This window comes from Sinocyclocheilus rhinocerous, unplaced genomic scaffold (genome assembly GCF_001515625.1).
Source record: "Sinocyclocheilus rhinocerous isolate Xijiao unplaced genomic scaffold, SAMN03320098_v1.1 scaffold421, whole genome shotgun sequence".
Classification (NCBI taxonomy): domain Eukaryota; kingdom Metazoa; phylum Chordata; class Actinopteri; order Cypriniformes; family Cyprinidae; genus Sinocyclocheilus; species Sinocyclocheilus rhinocerous.
Genome location: NW_015656177.1, coordinates 26,598 through 43,835, shown reverse-complemented (window position 1 = coordinate 43,835; position 17,238 = coordinate 26,598). Strand labels below are relative to the sequence as shown.

The 17,238-nt window shown below is 35.8% G+C and overlaps 1 protein-coding gene across 1 annotated transcript in view; it reads left to right on the top strand.

Annotated features, from left to right (window-relative positions):
• The window catches only part of LOC107719797 (fibroblast growth factor 14-like), a 43,951-nt gene that overhangs the window by 6,592 nt on the left and 20,121 nt on the right, over positions 1-17,238 (top strand). The window contains exons 2-3 of the mRNA XM_016527313.1: positions 4,679-4,789; positions 5,655-5,758. Coding sequence (XP_016382799.1) covers positions 4,679-4,789; positions 5,655-5,758 — 215 coding nt within the window. The remainder of the gene's footprint in view (positions 1-4,678; positions 4,790-5,654; positions 5,759-17,238) is intronic.

Below are 17,238 nucleotides of genomic sequence, written 5' to 3'. Positions count from 1 at the left end.
CCCCCCCCCCTCCCTCCCCGTCTGTCTGATGATAGCTACCTCGACCTGTCTCCTTCTGTCTCTCTCTCCACCAAACACACACAACCATGCACCTGCTGCTAACCTTTTATCAGGATGGATGTTATGAACGTCAATCATCTTTAAAAAATATATTTATTGCATTTTCAGATGTCACAATGCTTGATTCTAAATACTCAGTGTGGCAAAGCGTTGGTAAAGATAATATTATATACGATTATAAGGGATAGTCCTCCAAAATAATGAAACTTCTGTCAACATTTCCTCACCCTCATGTAATTTTAAACCTGCATGAATTTTGTTCTTCTGTTGATCACAAAAGAAGGTATTTTGAAGAATTTTGGGGTAAAATAACACTGAAGCCCATTGAATTTCATTGCATGTAAATAAATGCATTTCTCAAAATATTAACTCCAAAACTGTTTTGAAAAGACATCAGAATGAGTAAACATTCCTAGTAAGTAATTATATGGATAGAGGGAGTGAGAGATGTATGTTTTTATGCTATGTTAATGATGTACTTAATTGATTTCCTGGATGCCATTTATTTAGATTGATTTTGCTTGAGATACGTTTCAAAACTTGTCTTGTACCATTTGTGCTACAGTTATACTTAAAATTAGATGGCTTGTTGAAGAGAGTTGTGCTATTACTTTTCCATGATTTTTTCCTGGTGGACAATAAAACAGTTGAAAAAAAAATGTCCCATAATAGCCTTATATTAAATGAGGGAACTAAGCCATATTTAGAGACCAGAATATCATAGACACTCGAAGGTTGGCCCTTTGACTTGGTCCAGCAACCTGCTATATCACCCTAGCAAAGATATTACATAGCAAGATGCAAAACAACAAAAAGCAACCACTTATCAGCGCCTTGGGAACTACCCAGAACACCTTAGCAAATGCATAGCAACATGTTACAAAAAGAGTCTGAACAATTTTACAACTACATGTAGCAACATTCAGGCATCTCATGGTGGTGAGTTTTGCATGGGCAAAACTTACTTATATTTTGTACAAATTTAATTTTCCTTACATCCAATAAATATTGCAAGCGTACATTTGGGGATGCATATGGAACTGTAGCTCATGCCCATCTCTTTGATTGTTCTTTTTTTTTTTTTTTTTTGTAAGTAAATGCTGGGGAGCTTTTTGTTGTCTTTAAGCATCTTAAGATGCTGTCTCAGCAGCATCACTGTGTAGGTGGAGGCAGATATCATAAAGCACCACTGTGATCAGCATTCTTTGTATATATCTTTCCCTTTAAACTCACCCTCTCCTTCCTCCTTTTGTTCTTTTCTCTCACCCTCTCTTTTTATTTCTCTCTCCACCTTTGATGTGCCAGTTTCGTCTAGCCTAACGCAGGCAAATCCAGGGCAGCAGGCCAATGGTAAACAGCAGCATTGTACCTACATCAATATGACAAGGCAGTTATTTGTTTACCATCCTGAAGTTAAGCACAGCAAGGCTGGTTAAGTGTATCACAGGAGACCCTTATAGCCAAATGAGAAATTCTCCTGTTTTTCCTTCCTGTCTCATGAAATTGGTGTCACTCGCATCTATTTATGTGATTACCCTCGAGCAGTGTTTGCTAAAGCACAACACAGCCTCCCCAGAGTTAAACAACCAACAGTAGTATGCTTTTTCATTTATTTATTTTTTTGTTTCACACTATCGTTTTACAATTTGCACATACTACATTTACAAACTTAAAGAGATAATGCATATACCAAAATGCATATTCTTTCATCATTTACTCTCCTTCATGTCGTTCCAAACTTTTATGACTTTCTGTTGTGAAATACAAATTTAGCTGCATATTCAGATTTGGTACATTGTGATTGATTTGAAGACACAATTATTGATGTCAATCTTGAAGCGACGCATGTTCCTGTGTAATGTTTCAGAAGACTTGGAATGAGATAATTTGGTGTGAATGCTTGGTTCTGCTTTTGAACGCTCCTCCACCACGTGTCTACTGTATTTAGATGCGTTCCAACAGTGCAGACTGCTGTTGTGTCTTTTTGAATTAGCACCGTGTAGGGACTTAACTGTAATTTAAGTCGTTAATTCTATAAGGGAATTAATCATTAATTTTATTTCTAGCTCATGCATGAATCACATGCTGTTTGTGGCGAGTATTTCTGCAAGTTTTTTTTAAGAACTTCTTATAAAAATATCATCACCGGAAAATGATGCCGAATATCAATTTTTCACTCACACCTTCTGTCTGTGAATAAAACAAGCTCTCACCCGATACTAAACTTCACATATCTTACACACATATTAAATGCTTTGTCTGCTAAAAAAGAGTTATAAGGCAAATATTAAAATATCATAGATTCCAATAAACACATCAAATATATATATACGGCATAACACATACAGTGGATACATTTTCACTACTTATGAGTTTTTAAACGATTTATCTTTTAAAATCGTCATGCAAGGTTCCGTTTCTTTTGTTGTAAGAGAAGTTTGTAAGGGTTTCAGACAGTGGCAGGAAGCAGATGTTCCATGGGTCATGTGGCGTCACGCTGTATATATAGAATCACATTATCACTGTTCCTTTAGGTCTGTTGTTCTGCAAGCCCGAGGGTGTGATTAAATTACTCATCCTTTTCCTGCTGTATATAATAGTTGCACTCATTGGTATATTTTTTTTTTTTTATAGAATTATAGTTGTAAACCCAAACGTAGATATACTCCAAAAAGAATTTGGACAGTTTTGAACAAATAAGGCACACTTAAAATGAATAAATTAGACAACAAAATGTCAAACCAAATGTGATCAGCAAACAAATAATTTGAGACCCTTTCTTTGAACTAACATCTTTGTTTTTCATCTATTATTTAATAATTTGATTTTGTGTGAAAATACTTGTGCTATCTTAAAAATAAATTCCACTATAAATTCTGTAAGTTGCAAAGCCAAATATAGATAGAGAGATGGAGAGAAACAGGGGCGAAGAAAAAAAATGAAATAGCATTTAATATCATGCTCTCTTTGGAAGGCAAGGATGCAAAGTCCATTTTGTTCCCTTCTAAGAATCTGTTCCAGTGTGCCCGTGGAGCACTTCCAGAAACTCACTTTGATGTAACCGTCCCACTCATATTTTGCCACACCAGAGTCTTCCAGACCAGGGCTTTTCTGAAATAATTTTCATTCAAGCACTCCGGGAGCTCTGCCAATTACCAGTGAGTTGAATTGAGTTCATTACACTGTAGGTTTAAATCACCCCTTTTGATGCACTTAGTGTCACCAGCTAGGCTGTTTCTCCCCTCCAGTACAAACAATGGCCATTACCTAACAAGACCGAAGAGCTGCTCCAGCAACAAAAGATCCATTAAATCTGCCACGCACTACTACTGCCTCCAATCGCAAGCCTTCTATGCTCCAGCTTGTAGCGCCAGGCTTCTGTTGCTGCCCACTGGGCATAAAAACAATTATTCTACATAATATGAGGCCTCCATTCAATTTCTGTGTATCAGTTTTTATTATTGGAGTCATGTGCTGGGGGTGGTTGGTATAGATACCTCATGATGGCTGATAGGGGGGAGATCTTTAGCTCCTTCTGTAATATTTCTGTTTCATAATTCACGTGGTGAATCCACAGCTTATGGGGGCCTGTTTCACAAGACAGAGACCTTACAACCGTCTAGTATGCACACATTTGATATTCCATTAGCGATACTTTTGAGTAAACACAACTCAAAAAACAGTGTAGCTGTAACATGTGTATGCGTGTATGAACTCTGAAATAAAGGACAGTGTTTTGATAGAACCTGATTTGGTTTGTTATTTCCTTTAGATCTCCACTCGCATGTGAAAAATCTGTTTCTCTTACTGCTGTAAGTAAGAAGTCAAAAGGAACACAGGAGTGGACACCCTTTCCTTTATCCTAATTTTTACTATAGTATGACATCCTAAAATCCAGTTAAATTCTGTCCAAAAACAGACCTATGACAATTTGTGCACAACAAATTGTAATCATAAAACCATCCCCTTCTGTTTAGCAATCAGATTACAGTGCTACTCAAACTGTTCATGTGAAGAGTGAGATCACTTGTCTGGTTACCTCACTGATTTTTCTGTTAAGCTCCCTGTTGATATCAACTTATAATTATCTTTATATCTTCTACTGTTCTGCTTTACAGTTATGTCATCACATTAATGTAACAATATGCTTTAGATTATTATTATTATTATTATTAGGAAATAATTTGTTTTGTATGAAATTTGACACCAGATGGTTAAGACAAATCTTTATCAGGCCCGGCTAAAGAGGGCTCTATGGAGTCTACTTCATATTAAAGTAAATGCACAGCACTTTCTTTGTTCTGTGGAACATTAAAGAAGATGTTTTGTCCATACAATGGAAGTCAATGGGCTCCAGTGTTATTTGGTTCATAGTGTTCTCCAGAATATCGTCTTTTGTGTTCTGTACAAGAAAGAAATGCATACAGGGTTGGAATGACATGAAGGTGAATAAATGATGACAGAATTTTCATTTTTGTGTGGAATATAACTTTACATCATTCTCTTTACATGTATTGGAAGATTACATAAACTTAGGTTTACATTTGTAATGTCTATAGACTGTAGTTAATCCAAAAAAGTTTGTTGATTATTGAGTGTTTTCTGTCTTTCTCCACAGATCCCCAGCTCAAGGGTATAGTGACCAGGTTATATTGCAGGCAGGGATACTACTTGCAAATGAACCCAGATGGATCTCTTGATGGGACTAAGGATGACAGTAGTAATTCTTGTGAGTTCCCTCTAATTTCATCATTATTGCACATAATAATCAAAATATGAACATGTTTCAGAAGGAATGACACCTGCTTGATATTTCAAGTGCACAAAATGCTACAGCTACACTTAAAAGGTAATGTGTGCACAAATGCATATCATTATTTTTACTACACACATTTATAAAATGCCTGTTACTGATTCATTTTATGTAGTTATCACTGTTGCTGATATGGCAGTAGGCTGGTCCTTGGGGAGCTGTAGGTTTAAATCACCCCTTTTGATGCACTTAGTGTCACCAGCTAGGCTGTTTCTCCCCTCCAGTACAAACAATGGCCATTACCTAACAAGACCGAAGAGCTGCTCCAGCAACAAAAGATCCATTAAATCTGCCACGCACTACTACTGCCTCCAATCGCAAGCCTTCTATGCTCCAGCTTGTAGCGCCAGGCTTCTGTTGCTGCCCACTGGGCATAAAAACAATTATTCTACATAATATGAGGCCTCCATTCAATTTCTGTGTATCAGTTTTTATGCTTCACACTATCCCTGTTTTTGCACTCTGTGGAGTGTGGCCCGTGTTCAATTTATGGGTTGAGATTTGAAGCCCATTGTTTATCATTCTAATTCCATTTTAGTGATGTTTGCTATTATTATTAGGGTTAGAGGTTTGTTCTACATCCTAATCACTCTTAGAACTGCATTGCAACATTCAAAAGCACCATAGCAACCACATACTCACATTTCTTCAAAAATTGTAATAGTTTTGTTTTAATTTTCAAATTTGACAGTAATTCCTCAGTTATTTTTTTAGATATAATTTGTTGAATTTTGAATTGATGGGAAAGTCATGTTTGTTAACCCCCGTATTGTCTTTACAGCGTTGTTCAACCTTATCCCTGTGGGCCTTCGGGTCGTTGCTATTCAGTCTGTGAAGACGGGCTTGTACATTGCCATGAATGGAGAAGGCCATCTGTACACATCAGTGAGTACACGGTTGTATACTTGGGATAACAATTCTAACAATCCTATTGATTGAACTTCAGATGTTTGTGACAAATTCAGGCATTACAGATGGCAGACTCTGTTGCGCTGTTACAGAACCTAGTGAATTACTGTTTACATAAGCAGCATCCTTCTAAGGCAGTATCCTACAGTTATAATAACTGACTGATTGTACATGGGAGAATTGATACACAACTGATTTTACATTAGCTATTCTATAGATGCTATTATTTAATAGCCAAAAAAATACACAGCACACACAAATATTGGGTCAAATATGTATGTCTTATAGAGAAGCTCACTTTAGTTCTGAAACAGGTTTTGATTGGATTTTAAATCTACCATAGTTTAACTTAGAAACATCATGACTTTGCGATGTTGAACACATACAAAATCTGCAGTCTGCCCACTCTCGCTCACAATATCTGTCAGTGGTTCACTCTGAGATGTTGGCATGGCCATCTCATTTACAATGACACATCAGCTCAGGCTCAAAGCTGATACCCTCTTCACTACTGCTTTATACACCTTGAGCTCAAACTCATCTGAAGAAATATTCTCACGGCAGATAAGAGATGAGTCATTGTGACCACCACAAATTTTTGAGCAGAAAATCTTGTGATCTATTATTTCTTTCTCTAATAACTAATATTGCACTAGAAGTTGTATCTGTCCAGATAGGTATATGGGTAGCTGAGAGAAGTTAAGTAGAAATGTCTTCACATGCCAGAAATCATTATGTAGCTATAATACATAATAGAGCATGTCTCTGTTATGGTTTTAGTTTTAAATGCAAACCACAATTATGCACACCATTAGTGGTTTTATCAAGATCTGTTGCTGAAACATTTGTACTACATTAAAGTCTTCATGTTTACCATCAAACATTACATTTAGCCTACAGCGCAATGTATCCACCTTGACCAGATGGTCATTAATTACTGGCAACCATGGCAATCAGTGAGCTGCTACTTTTCCTCTCTGGTGCTGGTCATTATTTGACAGAGGACTGAACCGTACAAATTCATCTTTTTCATGAGCACTTGAGTGAATCCTGTTGATACGCAATCTATAGCTCCAAAAATATTGGAACTTTGCATTGTAGCACTTCTTATGTTGCTACTTCCTTAGAATGAATCACATTATTTTCCTCATTTATCAGAATCAGAATCAGAATCAGAATGAGCTTTATTCAAGTGCACAAAATGCTACAGCTACACTTAAAAGGTAATGTGTGCACAAATGCATATCATTATTTTTACTACACACATTTATAAAATCCCTGTTACTGATTCATTTTATGTAGTTATCACTGTTGCTGATATGGCAGTAGGCTGGTCCTTGGGGAGATGTGTGTGTGCATGTGAGGTGATAACTCAGTGGTGTATTATTAGCCTCTACTGGGCCTGCTTTTCAAATGCTTCAGGCCAGCTGCTTAATTTGATTTTAATATGCAGCTGTAACGAAAGAGTGACAAACAGAGGGCTCTCTGTCAGTCACACACTCCAAGAGAAGATGACACTTGACATTTGTGACACTAAGAAACACACCTACACAAATGCAGAAAATACAGGGTTTCCGTGGGGTCTTAAAGTCTTAAAAAGTCTTACATTTAGTTGTATCACATTTAAGGCCTTAAAAAGGCTTAAATTGTACAAGAAAGTCTTAATTATGATTTCAAGAGGTCTTAAATTTGGGGACGGAAAGACCAGAATTGCGATATGGCTCAACGTGACGATTAAACTTCAAAAGGCTATGAAACATGAGTGCTGCACGTTCAAAGTCCGGTGCTGCGCTGCTTTGTGTTCTGCCGTTACCGGGGAAACGGTTATATTTCTACCAAATGCGCCTCCTGCTAGCAGAGAATGAATGTGCAATTTCAATAAAACTTGTTTTGATCAGAGTTCAGACAAATGCGAAAATCCACCCATGTTTTTACACTGCAAACACGCGGACCTTTAAATGTGAACTGGTAGATCGATAAGAAAACAATACATTATAAAAATCTACAACAGTATAGGTGTGTGCGATATGAATGGTCTGCCTTAATATCGTAATTGTTGTTTTAACAATGTGCGATTTGACATTATCGAGTATATTGCGAAAAGCAAACAAAACACACCTACAGAGTGCATGCATACATTACGTGATGAAGTCTAGTAAGTTAAAATAGGTTAAACTAGTGCACGTACGCATTTAGAGTGCCTACTTTCACTGCATGAATCAGTCTATTAAAATGCATTTAGAATTATCACATAATTCAAGATATGGGGGCAGGCAATGTATATATTTATATCCAAACAAGAAGTTAATATTAAGAGACTTACGTTTTAGACACCATATTGCCTGCTTTTGCTCTATTTCGCCAACAAAAATCATACCAAACAAAGCCACAGCACTGTTTTGCGTCTCTGAGCAACATGACAGTGTTTCGTTCCTGAATGAATCAACCGTTTAAATGATTCGGTTCAATTGCAACGACTCACTTATTAACAGTGACTTGCTGCCACCTACTGGCGGTTTTAACTTCACATTTAAATTATCTTTTAATTTTTTCAATAATTTCAAACATCAGTTTTGAATGTTTCATGTTTAAAATATCAAAACATTATTTATGCATTTGTAACTGCAGGTTAAAGTATTCCATGTCCCTCAGAGCTGCATTAAACAGTGTGTAATTGCATTTAAATGCCACTTCAGATGTAGCTTCTGTGTTTTCTCTGTATTGCAAAGATGAATACTGTTGATACTGATTTCATTTGCTTGGTAAAAGCCCAAATGCAAGAATTTAACTCAAAAGATCATGCACACTTTTAGAAAAAATGGCTTAATGGTAAAAATGCCCATAAAACTTGTTGGAAAAGATTAATTTATATCACTGCTGTGAACTGACCACGTAGAATATGAAGAATATAAAAAATTCAGGAGTCAGCTGTCCATGGTAGTCCTTAAAATACCAGTACAATAACACTCAGTGAAATATCGTCTAATTATCGTTATCGATAAAATCCCAGAAAATATAATTTTTTGTCAATATTTCACACCCCTAATTTATGTTATTTAATTTATATAACAATTTATTCATAATAATTGTTTAAGTTAATAATTAATACTTTTGACTCATCCATTTTCTTAAAAATGGTTTAAAGGCTGAAATGTAAAGTTGATCATTTGTAAAACTTTTTGTTTTTGTGAAAACTGGTATCTGAACTGTAAATTATGCTTTTTACAGTAATTTTACAGTTTAATATGGTACTATAGGCATTGCCATACCCCGCTCGTATGGTATTAAATTTATTTGTGCAGGTCTTAAAAAAGGTCTTAAATTTCAGCTTAAAAATCCTGCAGAAACCCTGAAATAAATGTAGAGTTGGCATATAACAATATAAAAACATTGTTTGATTATTTTTTTAGATACATAACATTTTTACTAAAGTAATCAGTTTCCCTGAAGTAATCCAACAACAGCAGTTACTAGATTTTCCTTTCCGAAAGGAACTGCGGAGCACACCACGGAGGAAGCCATCAGCGTCGGCGCCATCTTACTACCTCTTTTATAATTCATTTTGGATAAAAGCGTCTACTGAATTAATACATTTAAATTTAAATGTAAGAGTCATCACATATAGATAACTTTGCATACAGAGAAAGGGTGATGTAACATAACCCCCAAAAGTATTTAGATAGTTTTGGACATTTAAGCCACACTTAAAATAAATAAATTGAACTGCATTAGATAAAATGTCAAACCAAGTGTGATCTGCAAATGTGATTTTACACCTTTTCTCTGAACTTTTTTTGCTGTTTTTGCAGTGACCAGTTGGTCTAAAAAATAATTCAACTATTGTTTCATAATTTGAACTTTGATGTGAAATGTTTTGCTTGAAAAGTGTTTGCGCTAAGATAAATTCCACTTGCTTTGATATATATTTTTTATTGTTGTCATATATTTTCTAAAGTGCCCCATGCATGTTTCCAATTATACAGGTATTTTTAGTGCTAGACATTAGTTTTAAAATAATGGTTATATGGACTAGACATTTGATATGCAGAAGCTGTTCTTCCATGGTAACAAGTAAAAACGTCCAATATTCAGCCACAGCTGACCCAGCATATTTCACTGGGGAGTCTTATACAATGACAATCTTTCTCGGTCCTAATGGGTTTACTAATCAACTCTATGGATGCGCCCACACACTCTCTCAGCTTTCTATCACTGCTTCTTTTCTGCTCTCTCTGTTCCTGTGTGAATGACTCAGGTAATGGCAGAGAAAGCTCCCCTCCTTTTTCTCTGTCTGCTCTCTGAGGTTTGTACATTCATTTGTCATTATTCCTCTTTTCTATGAGAATTTGCAGTTATTACCTGACCCTCCGTCCATTAGAGGCCATTTTTCATTAGTGAATAAAAAAAGCGCACTTATCCTGTAGATGCCCTCAGATTTTTATAAAAAAATGACATTTAATTCTAGCACTACAGCAAACATGAGTTTAACCATTTTTAACCATTTTGAAGAGCTTCATTCTTAATAGAGTTTATACTTTCTGATAAATTACATTAATAAAAATAATAAATGGAATTAATAGTATTTGTAGCATTTTGGGATAGACTACAAGGCAGGAAAATAAACCAGAATGAGATTTATTATTATTCTGAGACCACTAAAACGTATCTGCTGTGGCTAATATGAGTTTTGAAACAATTCTGTGTCCGTTTCTGTCATTCCAGCATTTTATTGAATCACAGATTAATAACATTTTATAGTGTACGATCAATCGTTACTTATTTGCCTTCATCAGTCAAACATAAATGAAGGCACACTGACAGCCCACTTTGATTAGTTGATCTCTATTCTCTCTTAGAGTCAGGCTGAGAGAATACGATAGTCCTGTTGAATAGAGTAGAATTCCATTAAGAAGCTCTAGCACTGTATCCTGGTCTTTTGTCTGTCAAGCCTTTTTTTTTTTGTACAGCGCGGGAGTACAAGTGACCCGATAGTATCGAAACATCCTGGAGTTTCAGCACAATGGATTCATGCCTGGGAGAAAAGAAAGACTTCAATAATCTTCCATTTTTCAATCCATCTCTTTTGTTCAAAGGGCTCAAACTCTGCTTTCCACTCTGCTGTTGATGTTCATAGGCTGATTCATCCTTTGCAATAATAATCAAGCTCCTTTTATGGGTGGCTGCAGGTGTGACAGTTATGCAGTTATATAAATACAAAACAGCATTGCTCTGAAAAGCAAACATACTTGTCTGCTTGAGTGAATGAGAAATTTGCATTTAACTATTAAAACAAATGGCAAAGAACATAAAAAAAAGAAGGCATATTCATTAATTTTAGTCGCTTTATGAAGTTATAAGGCCGAGTGATTTGGCTTTTCATGGCTCTCTGGCTCTCTTCAAAGCTGTTTGTTCTCCTCTATGGATTGAAGAGGTCTATAGCTTTATTGTCATGCCACACTTGTTAGAGCTACCTTTCATGAGTGTTAGATTGACTCTTCACATCAGTAGACTAGCCCCTGTATGCTTACATCCCTTTGGTGCTTGTGTAGTTTGAACTATTGCTACCAGAGGTTGCTTACAAAGCTCAGTGCACTGTAGAGCCAATTTGATTTAAGAATTTGATTTATTTTATGAACACTTACTGTATGATGCAGCCAAAGCATTGTGCAGTAATGCATAAATCTTATTATGGATCTTTTTGGCATATTACTAAGTGATAGAGCTTTTAGTCCTATGAATTCATGTAATCACATCTGTCATCTCCTGACATAATGACAATATTTCCGCTCACTTGGTGTTTTTCTACAGTGCTTGTAATCTCATTCAGTGTTGTTGGGGTATAATAGTGGGTTATAAAAACATTCAAATCTTTCAATTTTTCCTGCTATGAGTTTGCTGGTTGCCAGGATTTCTTGTGGGGTAAACATATATGTTGGTTAAAGATAAGAACTTGTCTTCTTACAGCATATGTTTTAGCAGTAATCTCATATCTAACCAGAGGTTTCACATAACCTGTCCAGCCAGAGATAAGCACCGTCCAATCCCTGCCCTCCCATTGATGGTCACTGCCTGACGATTGCAAGATTATCAGTGCCGTTAAAACTAATAAAATACTGTCACAATTTTTAGACATATTTATTCCTGTAGTAAGGGGCACATTTCTCCAATGGGCAAGAAAACAACAACAACAACCTGAGGTTATAAGCTGTAACCGACAAGAAATGAGTGAGTTCATCCCATGGTATTTCTCAGTGATGGCAGATGGCTCAGTCTGATTATATTCTCAAGTGTTTATTATTCTCACCCTCATGTCTAAATCTTCCTACACATTTTTTGTTTGTTTGTTTTGTTTGAACAAGCAACCAAAATCACAGAGCATAATATTTTATGATGAAACGCCTTATTAAATGGAATATGCAAAAATGCTTTAGCTTTTATTATTTGTATCAAATTTGCATCTTAAATGCGAATCGTGATAAGAACCTGTTTTTTTATTTATTTTTTAAATAAGCTTCACCAACCTGTGCTACCTGAATACAAAGGCAGCAGAGGGAGGAACCAGGGACGGGTGAGAAACCATCTTCATGCATTAATGAACAATAAGGTCAAAGCTACAAGCTGGCTTGGAAAATAGAATCAGGGGACAAGTCATCTATAAATAGGCCTTTTTTCATTCTGTTAAGATAAATAATTCCACAATTACTATTATGACTTTTTCTGTTATCGTCATTTGGCCTATATATATTTATAACTATGCCCATGTCCATTGTGCAGACAATTCAATTTTGAATAGACCGTCACTAAGCATAAGCACTTTTGCATCAAGGGTCAACGACAAGATGTCCGTGATTCTTTTTTACTGGCATTGGTATAGAGAGCAGCCTAGTTCACCTACGAAAGCAATGCAGTCATTTAAAGGCGGATGGAGGTTTGGGAGGAAGGTGTGCGAAAGCCCAGTCGCAGAGTTAATGGAGCCCCACCAGTGAGATAGAGCTTGGCGCACTGATAAAGTTTCCCTCTGCCAGCTTGTGCAGCAGAGAGGGGTCTTATTTGGAAATACATAGGCAAAACAAGGTCAGGTGACTAATGGAGGCGAAAGCAATTTCACTGTCAGGCAACATCTAAATGGAATCCTTTGCTTGCTCCCCGACAGTGGCATTACAGCCATGCCAGTTTTGTCTCTTTTAGGCTGGCCATATCTTCAGGCAAGTTTGGCCACGTTTTCAATTTAAATGAATTTTTGTCATCTGTTTTCAGCCATGTAATGACTTTATGAGCTTTGGAACACAAGCTGTGAACACAAAAAGCCTTTATGGACTGAAGCATACGGTCGTCTGCTTGTGCACTATTCCTGAGTTTTGCAATGTGGGCCTGACACATCCCATAGGAGGAAAAAACATTTCATAAATGTTACCTATAAGAATGCTCCCCTTTGGGGTTGGTAAGATTTGTTATTGTATTTGAAAGAAGTCTTTTATGCTTGCTTGCCCAAGGATACGTTTATTTGAACAAAAATACAGTAGAAACAGTAATATTGTGAAATCTATTACAATTTAAAATGACTGTTTTCTATTTTAATATATTTCAAAATGTAATTTATTCTTGTGATGGCAAAGCTGAATTTTCAGCAGCCATTTCTCCAGTGTCACATGATCCTTCAAAAATCATTCTAATATGCTGATTTGGTGCTGAAGAAACATTTCTTATTTATATACATTTTGGAAACAGTTGTAATGCTTAAAGGGATAGTTCAACCAAAAATGAAAATTCTGTCATCATTTACTCACCGTAAAGTTTTTCCAGAACCATATGAATTTCTTTCTTCTGCTGAACACAAAAGAAGATATTTTGAAGAATTTGGGTAACCAAACAGTTGCTGGTCCCCATTGACTTCCATAATATTTTTTCCGGTAACACTTTAGCATAGGGAACACTTATTCACTATTAACTACAACTATTCCCTCGATAAATTCCTAATTTGCTGCTTATTAATAATTAGTAAGATAGTTGTTAAGTTTAGGTATTGAGTAGGATTAGGGATGTAGAATAAGGTCATGTAGAATAAGGCATTAATATGTGCTTAATTAGTACTAATTAGTGGCTAATATTCTAGTAATATGCATGCTAATAAGCAACTAGTTAAGAGACCCTAAAATAAAGTGTTACCTTTTTTCCCGACTGTTTGGTTACCAACATTCTTCAAAATACATTTTTATTTTGTGGAAACAGTGTTAATTTTTGAAATTACTTTGATAAATAGAAAGTTCAAAAGAACAGCATTATTTAAAATAATCTTTTATAATGTTATAAATGTATTTACTGTCACTTCTGATCAATTTCATGTGTCTTTACTGAATAAAAGTATTCATTTATTTTTTTTCTTATTATGGCCAAACTTTTGAACAGTAATGTATGTTCTCAAGAGAATGGTGTTCTTTATTCTGTATTCTGCTTTTTTACCTGCTGTAGGGGGAGTTTAGCTTCCTTCTTATACTTCTGGAAAGCAATTAGGATGGAGATGTTATTCACAGATAGATGAAAGGCCTTTATCTATAAAGGACGACTAACATCATATGTTATTTGGTCGTTACAACTGGCCTTTTATTTATCGACATGATGGTAATGTACGTTTGTTAGTTCACAAGTCCATAAAGATTTTGAGCTGTCCACTCAATTGAATCTCCAGTTTTCCTTTGTGTAAGGGCCGTACAATCATAATGGAGGTTGGTAACTACACTGGTCCTCAAATGAAAGGGTGGGGGGTTGTGTCAGGTAAAATCACTTTGTAAAATCTGCCTATGTCTTCATAAAAAAAGGATGCTGTAAGAAAGAGACGGCCTACTTTTGGAACCATGCGTTATGTGTATCTGACAGATAATCTGAGTGCAACAGAGTGGAAAGAATGCAGTATTGATTAGAGAGCAGGAGACAGTCTGAGAGGTGGAGGATCTTCTTGATGGCACAGGAGGAAAAGCTTTGGCTATGTCTGTGGATTTTCATATTGTTGTGAGCAGTCAGGCTTCACTTAAGACATAGTCTGTCAAAGCCCTAGTGGCTTATGCATTCGTGGAAAACATTTTCTGTTTTCCTGACCGAGGTTGTTTGAGTAGACATAGATATTTAGTCTTGTTATATTATGAACAGAAATATTGTATTGCATGGAGCTGTCAGTGTGGGAAGGAAGACTGCTAAGTGAAGTCTCTAGTATAAATGGAATAAGAGGTATCTGTTTTATCAACAATTGATAAAATGATGAAATGCATCTGCAACTAAACAACTGACAACCTCCCTTAAAAATAATATCAGGCATTTATAAGATTTTTGAATATAATGTTTGACAGGTACTGTATAAGTCTGTTTAACTTCCCAATGAAGGTTTATGATCTTTATAATGAGACTATAATAAAGACACAATGCATAACTGTGTTAATTTGTAGTTGATCAATCTGAGGACAAGACTTGGCTGTGAGTTGGTAGTGTGTTGACAGATTTAGAGGAAGCTATTGCTGAATGCTCACATTGTTCACACCAATAAAAGGACACTCCCTATGACTCCTTGGATGAATCAGAAAATCAAGATTTGTGTTTTTTTCCCCCCAGTATAATCAAATTTATTTTCCAAAGTAATTCAAATGAGAATATTTGACTGTTCAACATGAATATCAATAATACAAGTGCATTTCTAGCATTCTCATTTATTTCCTCTCACACACAAGAGGAGCTTTGAATGTCCTGTTCATTAGGGAACAGCTTGAAGAGCCTGTAGTATTTGTTGGACAAGTGCACACTATAAACTTTAAATATGTGCATTCAACGTGTTGCAACTGTTTCATTAGCTGATTGGCATTGACCTAATTACTGACACCATCATTCGTTGTGGTTACAGTTTAAATTTCCATAAGGTGGTTCTAGTTGTTTTCAACAGATTCCACTTTGCTCTGACAGAAGCAGTGAAAGCATACTATATTGTAAACTGCAGCATTTTGTGGTTTAGTAATTGTGTTAGACCATTTTGTGGTTTCATTTTTAATTGTAGAATTTGTGAAGTCTAAATGGATAGAGTACCAGTGTCTCATAGTCTGGTGGTTTCCAAGCATTTAGACCCCAGTTTAGTTTCTCTTTGTCATGTTGGTGCCACTTTCAGAACTGTCATGTTTGTAACAAAGAGATATCATGCCCACAACAGTGTTTTTCCCTCATTAATTTTAAAGATGACAATGTGTTTATGGTAGCACGGTTTTAACTTTATAGTTTACTGCTTTCCAAAAATGCAGGTCCTTTTTTGTCATGCCTGTAAGTATAAGTGGATTTCCCAATCTCAAATAACACTTTTTCTGAGGAGTTACATTTCATGTTTTTGCCAAAAATGTCATGTATAACGGGAATTGCTCTTTGATTATATGTCTCTGAAAATTCTTATTGTGCACTTATGAGTGCTATTTGAACATTTTGTGAGCAGAAACTATTTCTCGCTTTTGTTTGCTCACTCAATTACATAAAATATAATGAAGGTTTCCATGCATAATAAACTCACAAGGCAAGACTGCTTAACATGCATGGTGGACATTTGCATAATTACATAAATGCATCATTCATCATTCATTCATTTGTAGTGGTAATGCATAATACGACCCAAATCATGCAAGTCTTTTCTGCTGCTCCACATTGAATGCTACTTCTTGATGTATGTACATTATATTGTAGTAAAAGAAAGATCTTGATGTTACTTGCTCCTCCGTGAATCTTCTTTACACATGATAAATTGAGTTCATGGGGCACAAGAGCCAGTACCCACAGGATAAGCTTCCTATAGTGGCCATTGTTTCTGCTTATACTTTCCATATATTATTCAATAATGCAAGCCAAGGCCATAAAACATGTTCACTTGTGAAAAGACTTATGACCCATGAAGAAATAGTTCCTTTCATTTGTCTTTCTAATGGTGGTATATGTCAAAGCATAGTGCAGCCTGTTGCTTTCTGAAGATGAAATGTGCAAATGAGCCCATGGAAGGATAAAAGAGGAGCTACAATGGCAAAACTGGCCAGGACATAAAGTGAAAAGATGTAATTAGTTGTGTCTTAGCAGAACAGCCTGATAACACTGATTTGTGTATAGTCTTAGCAACTGTCAGAGTGGACTTGGAGGACCTGTAATTAGCTTAGCATCTTATTTATTTTCAGAAAAGATTTGATGCTGATCGTGGGTGGTGTGCACTATGGATTGAATCCCAGCCTTGTCCACCCTCAGTTTTACAGGCATGCTTTCCCTAGTGAAAAATAAATATACTAAAATGCATTTGAAATACATCTATTTCATGCTAAGTATACTACAAATACATTTACATATTTATGTACTTAATAAAAATACCCTGCAAATGTACTTTTAGAATACTAAACTGGTATACTTAAAGTCTGCTAAATTGGAACAACTAATTTTGTACTTAATGCACTTTA